The sequence below is a fragment of the Hemibagrus wyckioides genome, linkage group LG19 (assembly GCF_019097595.1).
Source record: "Hemibagrus wyckioides isolate EC202008001 linkage group LG19, SWU_Hwy_1.0, whole genome shotgun sequence".
Classification (NCBI taxonomy): Eukaryota; Metazoa; Chordata; class Actinopteri; order Siluriformes; family Bagridae; genus Hemibagrus; species Hemibagrus wyckioides.
Window position 1 is genome coordinate 14,438,921 of NC_080728.1, and position 11,657 is coordinate 14,450,577.

The window sequence follows — 11,657 nt, forward strand, 5'->3', positions numbered from 1 at the left end:
CCAAAGGTTTGAAGACCCCTGTTTTAGAAAATGGCTATATTTATGTTATAGACAATTCTAAACTGTACAAAGATGAATTATGACAATGTACGACTTGTTTAAGACTGTATTTATCAGTCTGAGTTTGCTACATAGATTAGCGTGAGAATTACAGGTCAGGAGCGGAACTGGCTACGTCCTAAAATGGCACGTGCATACATGCTGCACTAAATAACATGTTGTTAGAGATGGCAGTATGGTTGTTCTGACAGAGTAGTTAGTGCAGGAGTTTCATATTTAGGACTTGGCCTTTATCATGACTAAGGGTGAAAAAAAAACCCTGAGGTGGAGGGTTTTCGTCACTATGGAAACTGCGATGCAGCGACCACAAGCGCAACTGTTGTCTGCGTGTGCAACTGTTGTGTGCTCAATTGTAGCGATCTCGATCAGGGGCAGTAAACTAAAGCCAACTGCTAACTAATAAAATTAGGATACTTAGTTTCTTTAAGTTGTCTGTGGCTTTTTTCTGTAGATGAATAGGTTGGTTTTTGGTGTATTTTTTATCTTCACTTTAAGGTGAGTTTTACCTTGTGTTAAGGCAGCTAAAAAGTAACTCTTTCCACTTGAATACTGTAAGGTGAAAGAGCTACAGGCTACTGAAATACATTTCCTAGTTTTATAATTAGATTTGAGGCAAAATTGCAATTTTTTTTAGAAATACAAAACGTACAGAATGTTATATTTGACTCAACTTTTGCAAACCACGTCTGCCGTAGTGAGATGCTTTTAAATGAGCAATTCGAGAAACTTTTAGCTGCATCTGTTAACGCTTGCGTCTGTTGAGAACCTGATGTGAAAGAATGATAACTGATGTTAAGTGAATCCACTCTGTCAGATTACAGGAAATTTTTAGCAGCTTCAGACCACACAAACCACTTCCTGTTGCCCCCCTCTGTGATGACGTGGGGTTTTCATGAAAAGGTAGGTGTCCATTTCTTACAACTACGAACATGTTGGATTTGCTTGTTTAAATTTTTTCTATCAACTTACCTGACTTGTTTAGAGAAGCCTGACTATAGGGAAGTAAATATGCACATGTGAATCTCGATATCTGATTACAGACATCTAATTTATTTCCACTTGCGATTTCTCATATGTACCAAGATGCTATCAATAACGGCCCTGAATATTTACTAATACGTCACTTTGCAGAATTAGTGGTGCTGCATTTACTAAGAAATTGGTCAAGGGGATCCACAACACACACACACACACACAAACACACACAAAGACACATATGTTTCACAACATTATGATGTAATAGCTGAAGGACTGAAAGTGATGCTTGTTTCATTGTTCTCTACAGCTCTAAAGAGCAATGGAGCAAAACGCAAAATCTGATTCTTTAAAACAACGTCCTTTGCTGTGGATGATATCAACTTTCTACTATGACATCACAGATTAACAGACGTGGATTAGGAAATGGGAAGTATGTCTGAATTCCTAAATCAGCAGGGCATGAAAGTCGTCTACAAAAGCTCAGATCATGAAGAGAGACAACCAGAGCCTGACATAATGAAGAGTCTAGAGAGAAGGGGATCAAGACTGCTACGTGCTTCACAGCTGGAGAAAATTGATGAATTCTTCCAGATCTGTGACAGTGAGGGCAAGGGTTATATTACGGCCACTGATATGAGGGTAATGAGCTGGAATCTTTTTGTGATTTGTGTTCGGGAGGAAAAATGTATGACTTCCTATACTTGACTTGCTAATTTATTTTTCTGTTTAAGATAATAATGTGTATAACTTCAAGTTTTGTTATATTTATATATTTATTCTTATGTACCGTAATTTAAGGCTCTACCAGGAATCACATTAAAGAAATACATCCTTTCTTTCTGCGAGAAGTAAGCAGTTGTGTGCCACTCGGAAGTTACAGAGGACATTACCACTGCCTATTTATACACATGTTTAATGTGCATATTTTTGATCCATGCAATGTTTTTGTCATTCTATATCCTGCCTTTCAGAGGTTGCACAAAGAATTACCACTCTCTGCAGAGGAACTGGAGGACGTCTTTCACTCATTGGACTTGGACAGAAATGGCCGCCTAACTCTAGAAGAGTTCTCCTCTGGATTCAGTGAGTTAAAAAATTATTTTTACAGTAAGAAACATAATTAAATCATGCTGCAGTGAAGTAAATCTACTGTTAAACATACAAAATAATGCATGTTTCTTTTTTTTTGAATGTCTCTAAGAAGTCTAAGTCTTGATTTAAATTCAGAATTTTGAGTAAAAAACCTAATGTGAGTGCATCATCTATCATCTATCTGTCCAAGGTACATTTCTGCAGGGACGTAGAATGAGCCAGGTGGAGGATCAGCTCATGGGTCTCTCACAGGACTCTCCAGAAGCTCTATATCAGAATGAGCCACAGGATTATGAGGAAGAAAGTCACTTCAGCACGCTGATGGAAAGCCTAGGGGCTAGTAATATCTTTGAAGAGTCAGTGTCTTTAGTTGTATTTGACAGGATCAATATATTTTTGTCTTTATAAGAATGAGGCACTGTGCTTCCAGGCAGCTGATTCTCTCTCTCTCTCTCTCTCTCTCTCTCTCTATCAAGTCCCAGTGTAGTGCGCACCCTGTGGATTCAGCTAAGAAAAGATGAACCTCATCTCCTGTACAACTTTGAAGATTTCCTGGCTCGAGTTACATCTCAGATCAGAGTGGCCCAACAAGAGAAGTGTGAGATGGAAAGTGCCTTGAGAAAGTAGGATACTAGAGAAAACTATTAATGCGTACTCAAACCACTAACATTGTGTGGATACAATCATAACCCCATTGAACTGGTTGTCCAACAAGTGGGTTAAATCCACCTTGTCAATATGGCAGCTCAGGGGCTGCAAAAAATTCCAAAAAGAGTTATTTGATGAAGAAAATTATAGAAGACAAATCAGACTTTATGTCTTTTAGATCAGCCTCACATCTTTTGCATGTGTGTAGTGCTTGGGGGCTATCCATGATGAGTGCCTTAGACTGAAAAATTATTGCTGCAAAGTTGTAACCTTTAAGAGAATTGACACTTAGTGAAATTAGATTCTTTGAGCTGTCTAGATACAGTTAATGCTGAGCATTTGCTTTAATCATCCAATCTGTAAAAGAATAGTAGATAGCTCGTACCGTTGTGTGCTACCTTGCTCACTGTTCTAGTTTAATCAGTTGTCTTCAATCTGGTAGCTTGTGTTACGGTTGTGTTATAATCATATTGAAGAAGTGTAAAACCCACAGCTGTTTTCATTTCGGTCTGATAGTGATCTTGTATTGGTATGCTGACACGAGCATATTAGTTTTTCTGTTTCGTTTTGTAAGCCTGTTTGCAACTTCATCACAAGTTTCAAGGACACCATGTAGAACAGTGGGTTTAAAAAAAAAAAAAAAGATAAAAGATGTAACATTTTTTAACAACTTTAATCACTCACTGTGCTTGAGATGATGCAATTCACTAACAGTTGAGGTGAATACAGATGAGCAAATATCTCTGTTTCCTTTTTAACAGGAAAGCTGCAACACACAATGGTGAAATCCAGCAGCTGTATGAGGAAATGGAGCAACAGCTAAAAAATGAGAAAGATCGACTGAGTCAAAAGGTGCAATTTCTCTTTGTAATCATCATTGGCAAAGGCTACTTTATGATTTTTTACATGCTTTATATCATTTTTATTTGTACTTATTTGTACATTTTTTTTAACTGGTGACCCTATCTATCTGCAGGACTTCAGAAGTCAGGATCTGCAGCAGCAGTTGAGCAGCAAAGAGCAAGAACTTGAGTGGCTCTTCCTCAAACAGAGAAGAGTGAGTGCAGCTGAGGCAGATTTAGATATAACATGTCCAACAGAGGCAGCATGGTGGCTTAGTGGTTAGCACGTGTGCCTCACACCGCCAGCGTCCTGTGGTCAAGTCTCACTCCTGCTCTGTGTTTGTAGAGTTTGCATGTTCTCCCTGTGCTTGGTGGGTTTCCTCCCACAGTCCAAAGATGTGCTTCTAGGCTGACTGAAGTCTCTAAATTGCCTGTAGTGAATGAGTGTGTGTGCTCTGTGATGGGTTGGCACTCCGTCCAGGGTGTATCCTGCCTTGATGCCCGATGACGCCTGAGATAGGCACAGGCTCCCCGTGACCCGAGGATAGATCGGATAAGTGGTACAGACAATTAAATGAAATGAAAATGTCCAACGGATGTTGTAGCTCTTGTTTTGCAATGTGAGAAAAGTACCACTTCACCAAAGTAAAGACTGATGGATCTTAAAGGAATGCCATTTTTTAACCTACTCTCTAGCTGTAGGCAATTACGATGAACAAGATCTTTAACGTTGTAATTATAAAGAAGACAGACATAAGAGTTTTATCATAGCTGTTTTCATATAATTTTATCCAACTTTTGGTTAAAAGTAATTTATATTGATATTGTTGTGCATTCAGGCACAAACTTCCCTTTTCTTACTTGACTATATTGACTATATCTTTTTATTCATTAACCTTCACTGAGTGACTGCCCAACAGCTTCATTTGTAAGGGAATATGAGTGAGAAGGTTGTATTGTTATTATACCAGCACAGGAAAATGGGTCAAAATCCGTGTGAATTTTTCATGCATCTCCAAATGCAGACGAAATTATTCCTTGAAAATAACATTATATATAATATGTTTCCTTTAGTTGGAGCAACGGTGTCACGATATGCATAGTGAACACAAGGAAAGTCAGTTGGAAAACCTAAAACTGAAAATGACCAATCAGGAGCTCTCGCGTGAGCTGGAGCACACCTGTCATGAGCTATCATTGGCTCAGGAGCAACTGGAAAAACTGCAGGAGCAAGCTTTGAGACAGAAGCAAGAAAAAGACATGTAAGCAAGTGCACATACCTGTAATACTAAGGCATTTATAAACATTTAGTAATTGACTAGTCATTGGTGAGATGGTTTATACTAGGCTTCTAGTTTGGGCAATAGAACCAACTAAATGTCTTAGAAAATATTATAGGTGGATATAAGCAAAAATGGGCAGCATGGTGGCTTAGTGGTTAGCATGTTTGCCACACACACGCCTGACATCATGCTGACATTGTTGGCTCCCTATGTTTTTTTCCCAGAGTGTTCTTGTATTTCCAGGGGCATTGTGAAAGGATCCATTAAAAATATAGCAATAACAAAACAAAACCTGCTAGTTTAGGCCACATGCACTTGTAAATAAGAATGCAGACACATAAAACTTTTTCAGGCACTAAACAGATACAGATACATGTACATTTCCTTTATCTTCTTAAAGATCAGATCCGCCATACGCACACACTCACAACCAAATGTCTTGCACATAGGGAGGTGTACAGAATCATTGAGAGACTGCAGAGGGAGAAACAAACCCTAGTTCATCAATTAGACCTGCTCAGGTAAGTCTTTTGCACATACACATGAAGTGATTGAAGTAAATATTTATACATCTCTCTCACAATAAGTGTTCCCTTTCAGAGAAATGCATAAAGATTTAAGAGATGAACAAGACTCTTTGGTAAGTGTTCAGTGTTAATCTGTTTGTACTGTACGTGTTGTAAATGTGTCCATGAAAAACACATTTTGTTTTCGTTTGTAGAATTGCAGCAAGAAGAAGGCCATCCTTGAACAGAGCTCAACCTCAGTTGTTCATTCTGACAGGAAGCAGACTACAGAAAGGTGAGAGATATTTATTTGTTTTTCTGAATAAGTGTAATAGATTTTTGGCTCTTTTTCATTTCCTGGAACAGCTCCTTCAGTTAAAAAGTACAGTAACAGACATCTTATCTCTCATCTTACACAAGCATGGCTGGTACAAAAGTGACTCAGCACGCTAACAGGAAGACCTCATGTCATAGCTCTAGCCCACACTCTACCTCCGGAGATGATGGGATGATAAGAACGGCAAAGAATACTGCAGGTGGGAACTCAGCATCCAAGAACCCAAACCCAGTGGATTCTCCACGACACCACAGGGTTATCTCCATCGAGGAGGACCACCTCCCACACCTGCTAGAAGGAGAAACCTATTCTCTCTTTCACCAGATGAATGAGGAAGAAGAAGGGGCCCAGATAGATCTGCAGATGAGCCCCATGTTTTTTTCAAACATGTCCCTGCCCTCTTTGACCAGGGGCCAGCCGGTAGGCAGGGAGGCTATACAGAAGGTAAAGGATGGTTCTTGTAAAGTACATAAAATATGTAAAAATGACTTATTAAAAATGTCTTATTTATGTAACTACACAAGCATTTTTGCATTTACATTTAGTTTTTTGGGCAGTTGCTCGTACTTTTAAAAGTATTTAAGGATTGATAACTGGGAGATTAACATCTAATTATGGTTTGTGTGCTTGAAGAATTTCAAAATGGGAAGGACGACCTAAATAACTGCATAAGCATAAATTGAAGCATCTTTTATCAGTATATTTGAGAAAAGTTTTCACTTTGACTAACAGGTTTCTATCTCACAATGCCATTTGACTACCTAGAGATGTCAGTGGCATGGTTTCAATCACTATCTAAAGGGAGTGTTCGAATTTTTGGGTTCACTCGGAGAAAAAACCTGACTCGCACTGCTGCCGCTGCCTCTACTGATGTCAGGGAAGCTTTTTGCCAAAGAACCACACAGAGACAGTGATTTAACAGCAAAATTCCACGAAATGTACTGAGATGAACAGGAAATATTTAAACAGAAGAAAGATGTAATATTTAGTGTTATCTATAGGTAAACAAAAGATGTCAGCAGAAACAGACTGAAAATGGTTATCTAAATAACTGTCAACTGTTCGGCAAATGTTCAACAAAGCAGATCGGAAAGAATTTCTGGGACACAACAATGTATATCACGGTCATAAGATGAGATCATAAACAAAAACTATCACCCAGTCAGCCCAGGGCAGAGCATGCCAAGATATATTCAGAATATATGACAGCGATACAGCAGGTTACTCCTGTAACACTATAGAGTTTCATATTTACATATTGCATATATCATTCAAGTTGCTTTTAATATCACTTTATGTGTTATACATACACAGGGTCCAGTGGATTGTTCTGTGTCCACCCCACAGCGCCTTTTTAAAATTATTCTGGCAGGCGACTCAAGTGTGGGTAAAACTGCTATACTACACCGTTTCTGTGATGGTTATTTTCGCACAGACACTACAGCCACTGTGGGTGAGTCTGAGTCTATATTCATAATCACACTCCAAGCCACTGTAGTTGTGTGATCAAAATGATGATGAAGGTGAAAGGGAAAAATACAAAAAGTAGTTCAATTCAGTGTGTTATGATTTATCGCCATGAAATAACATAAGATTATTTAACCGCTACTTTACCTCGGTGACTTGTAAACCAGTTTGTTCTATTATTAACATGTACATATGCAGAGATGACTGAGTGTGTTTTCAGTGGCCTTGATGGGGCATTAGCAGAATTCACAATCCTATTGATTTTATGCCCAAAGAGGTGCTACAAGCTTCAAGTGGTTAACCACCTCTGCCTTTTTCTGTTACACAACTCATTTTGAGTCTTTAAATGAATAAACATGTTCTGGTTGTGGCTGTGTGCAGCTGTGTGGACTTTATTCACATTCTAATTAGAAAATTCTATTTCAAAAATATATTAGTAATTGCGTTTTCTTTATGGATAATGAAATGTAACTGTAATTTTAAGAATTTATAATGATTTGGTCACTTCTTCTGGAACACACTGCGCCACAGTTTCATTTAACCTTTGAATTTCAATAAACTCTTGACAATGTTGTCATGACTGTGAGGGAGAGGGAGAGAGAGAGAGAAAGAGAAAGAGAGAAAGAGAAGAAGAAACAGATTTGGCCCAGAAATTACGTGTTTATCTGTATCTCTGGACCCATACTATAAAGTTGTTAACGAATTTGCAAAAACAGAGTCAGAAGTCAGATCACTTTGTCCAGGCAATTATGTCAGATCCCATCAGTTCATTATTATATGGGTTATCCTATTAACCACTGAATCGGAATCCAAACACTATAGCTGTGAATTTTGATTTATCATGGTCAAGATTTGGTTATGCACTTTTTCAATACAGTCGAATTATCTATAACTTGAGTGTGGCCATGTGTTTCTATACAAAGAATGAATAATTCTGTTTCCATTTAAGGCATCGACTTCAGTGTGCAGACTCTGAAACTGGGGGACAGTCATGTGGCTCTGCAGTTGTGGGACACTGCAGGACAAGAGAGGTTAGTTCTTTTTTTTAGCTTCGATTTGTTTGCTTCAAAGAATGTATTCTATAAATGTTATGACCTTTTTCACAGTATTATTTTCTGTCAATGTGGAATTTTTTCCACCTACCATAAATCGGATTAAACTAATACGTCACTTTTGGAGACCTGACGTTCAGACACATATGTACTTTGTGAACATCCAATTCCAGATTTAATGAACGTCCCTTTGTTGTTATGATAACCTCCACTCTTCCGGGGAAGGCTTTTCAATAGATGTTGGGGCATGGCTGTAGGGATTTGCTCATTCACCCACAAGAGCATTAGTGTGGTCAGACTGGCGAGGAGGCCTGGAGTGCAGTCAGTGTTCCTTGGCAAAGATCTTGCTTTTTGCACAGGGTCATTGCCATGCAGAAAGAGCATTAGTACTAGTGAAGGGAAATCATAATGCTACAGCATGCAAAGACAGTCTATATAGTTGTGTGCTTCTAACTTTCTGGCAGTAGTTTGATGAAGATCCATATAATGGTCAGGTGTCCACTTTTGTCCATGTAATATATTTTTGCTCACTTTTGTAATCATCAAGACTCTGATGATCATCCTTTGAACACACTTAATATTGTTTATATTATACAGTTGTACAAAAGTAATGATTTATAATCCCATTATTTGGTGTCACCAGAAGAACATGAGTTTTTTCTTGAGTCTTTCTGCACTCCTGTTTTATGGATCTATATTTACATCCAGATTTCTGTATTATTTTTTTTTACTAATGACTAGACATTAATAAATCTAAACATTACATGCTTTAGAGCACAGCAGACTGAATCAAGATAAGGAATAAACACAATGGTTGAATGAGTTATCTGTAACCCTTCTGTGTGTATGAACAAAGTATAGAGGTGAGGTTTGTCTTGTTTTCCTGCAGATTTCAAAGCATTACCAAGCAGTTTTTCCGCAAGGCTGATGGTGTGGTGGTGACCTATGACATTACGCTGCGTGACAGTTTTAAATCTGTTCGCCCCTGGCTGATGAGCATACAGGAAGCAGTTGGGGGCCCAATTCCCATCATGCTCCTGGGCAACAAATCAGACAGGGAGAGTATGAGGGAGGTGGCAACCAAGGAAGGGGAAAAGCTTGCTAAGGTAAGGCATTAAAAACTCAAATTACAAAACTTTCATATATTCATGCCCACTAGACTACAGAGATACTTCAATATTTGTGTCTAACATCATAATTTCTTGTCATGTCTAACAGGAAGCACATTTGTTATTCTATGAGTGCAGTGCTTATACAGGCTACAATGTGCTAGAGGCCATGGTACACCTAGCCAGGTACAGTAACACACTTTCCTAGTTAATTCTCTTATTTGATTGGTTTGAATAATCCAAGGCAAAAAATAATCAGCTCTGGGATGGGATCAGTAGCTCTGATTCTGTTGGGTTCCTTTAGCAGCACACCCCCAAGTGTTTTATATCTTAATATTTGACATCACTTTCTGTAATTTCTGTTGTCAGAGTGAAGTATGTAGTTTTGATGGCAAACCACAGCAAAGTATGTTTTGCCTATAACAGGAAGATGTGGGTGTGGAAAATAGAATTTATTGTGATTTGTTTTTTTGTGTTTTGAGCGAAAGTGTAAAACGGCTGATGTATTTATATCATTGGGTAGCAGGAATTCTTGAAACTGGAGGCGATCCAGTTATTTGGTGTGAATGGTGTTGTGAGAGAGAAAGCAAAGATAGAAAAATTGCCAGGAATCAGTGAAAGGCTGTAGGCGAGCGAGCTATGATGTGCCTTGTGGCTATTTTTTCATTCTGTCAAGATGTGTTGCTCAGTTGACAATAAATAAACTCAATTTCTTGAGTTAATGACAGCAATGGAAAACTAAACAGTATCCAGTCCATGAATGGGATCATAGAGTAGATCATTTACTCTTTATGCATGTAGCAGGTACCGTCGGATTTAAATAGATCTTGCAGTTTGTCTAGCTTTCACGTTTTCCAGGCTGAAGATAATGGCATAGTTAGAGAGTAACATATGCTGTGAGCTAAATCATTCTGAAGACAATTAGACTGTATTGTGATCAGTAAATCTTTGGACGTTTCTACAAATATTTCACGATAGTACTATTATAATAGTTATATTGATTGCACGACATCTTGCTTATATTGACTTTATTGGTATTCCAAAATGTACAGGCACCCCCAGTTCAATTTTTTAAATGAGCAAAATCTAGCTTTTCAAATATTCATTCCATTGTGTAAATATGTACATTAATATTTGTTTGCTATTACTATATTCATTTATATTTGCTGGAGACAGAGATCTTTTTATTCCTAAACATTACTCTTAGAGGACAGGGTTTTTTTTTATTAATATTATATTTGAATAAATTCAAGCACTAGGTTTATAAGCCTACTTGTTCGGGAACAATGGTTTGAATTAAATCCTCTCAGTATGATAAAATCCTCACTAAGATAAACTGGCTTAGGATAAACTTTAATGCGCGCTTTATCCAATAAATAGTTGTTTTAGTTGGATTTATACGTTGGTATATGAATAAAATCATTTCAATTTCATATTCCGAAATAATTCAATTAATAACTTTCACTACATTATTATTTTTATAATGAGGATTTTGGACTTTTTGTTTTCTGAATCCTCTTTGTGTATTGTTTATTTACTGATGTGTACATCTTGATCATTCACATTTTTTTGGAAACAGTGTATTGAAGGAGCAGGAGGACAGAGTCTGGGAGAACACAGTGCGTCTGGGGGATCAGCCAGGGAAGAAGAAAACCTGCTGTGTGTGAAAACCTCCTGCATGTGAAAACACACACACACAGACACAGACACACACACACACGCACACACACACACACACACACAGGTAGATTAAATGTGTAAAATATGAGAAGTAGTGTTGGAGATGAAAGATGATTCATCTGTAATTAGGAAACATTATCTGAAACAAATTCATTTTTTCTGCACTGTGCTCTCATTATGTCTCTCATTGTTGTTGCTGGTTTAATAGACTGACAAAAGTGTGACTTGTGTGACAGTAAGTGGTAGAATAAACTAATGAGATAGTACAGTTGGATTCTATTTAGGATTCAAATACAATTACATGTACTACAAGATTTATACGCAAGTGTGAATGCCATGTATTAGCCACGGTGACTAAGCAGGCATGAAAGTAACAGACCAATATTCCTACTAAGATTCTCCGTCTAAATTTGGGAGTAAAACATTTGAGATGTAAATGTTATGTACTAAATTAATAACGTGTATAAATATTTTTCCTACTGTCATTCCATGTACAGATATATTTGTTATATACAAGATGTACAGAATTGTGATCTAATACATTTTTTTGTTTGTTTTTTATATCTGTGTATTTTTTTAAATATAATAAAAATTGATGTACAC

General features: G+C 37.6%; 1 protein-coding gene across 2 annotated transcripts; it reads left to right on the forward strand.

The window, feature by feature from the left end:
- The first annotated feature begins 399 nt into the window (after window positions 1-399).
- Window positions 400-11,656, forward strand: cracr2ab (calcium release activated channel regulator 2Ab). Of its 2 annotated transcripts, XM_058417663.1 has the most exons (18): window positions 400-555; window positions 875-960; window positions 1,346-1,677; window positions 2,010-2,121; window positions 2,321-2,486; window positions 2,607-2,753; window positions 3,540-3,630; window positions 3,755-3,835; window positions 4,695-4,882; window positions 5,353-5,424; window positions 5,504-5,543; window positions 5,625-5,704; window positions 5,830-6,190; window positions 7,061-7,199; window positions 8,163-8,244; window positions 9,155-9,371; window positions 9,484-9,560; window positions 10,954-11,656. In XM_058417663.1, exons 3-18 carry the CDS (start codon window positions 1,462-1,464, stop codon window positions 11,039-11,041), a joined length of 2,157 nt encoding a protein of 718 aa, XP_058273646.1. In that variant the 5' UTR covers window positions 400-555; window positions 875-960; window positions 1,346-1,461; the 3' UTR covers window positions 11,042-11,656. The 2 variants fall into 2 exon arrangements, with proteins under 2 accessions (XP_058273646.1, XP_058273647.1); XM_058417664.1 differs by lacking the exons at window positions 400-555; window positions 875-960 and having other exon boundaries at window positions 1,283-1,677.
- The last annotated feature ends 1 nt before the right edge of the window (window position 11,657 follows it).

What these genes read in the sequence shown, in the direction of transcription:
- cracr2ab (XM_058417663.1), top strand. Translation starts at nt 1,462, where the DNA reads ATGGGAAGTATGTCTGAATTCCTAAATCAGCAGGGCATGAAAGTCGTC. An exon ending in AGAGTTCTCCTCTGGATTCA is followed by an intron (nt 2,122 to 2,320) that starts GTGAGTTAAAAA and finishes TATCTGTCCAAG; the next exon opens with GTACATTTCTGCAGGGACGT. An exon ending in GCTAGTAATATCTTTGAAGA is followed by an intron (nt 2,487 to 2,606) that starts GTCAGTGTCTTT and finishes CTCTCTATCAAG; the next exon opens with TCCCAGTGTAGTGCGCACCC.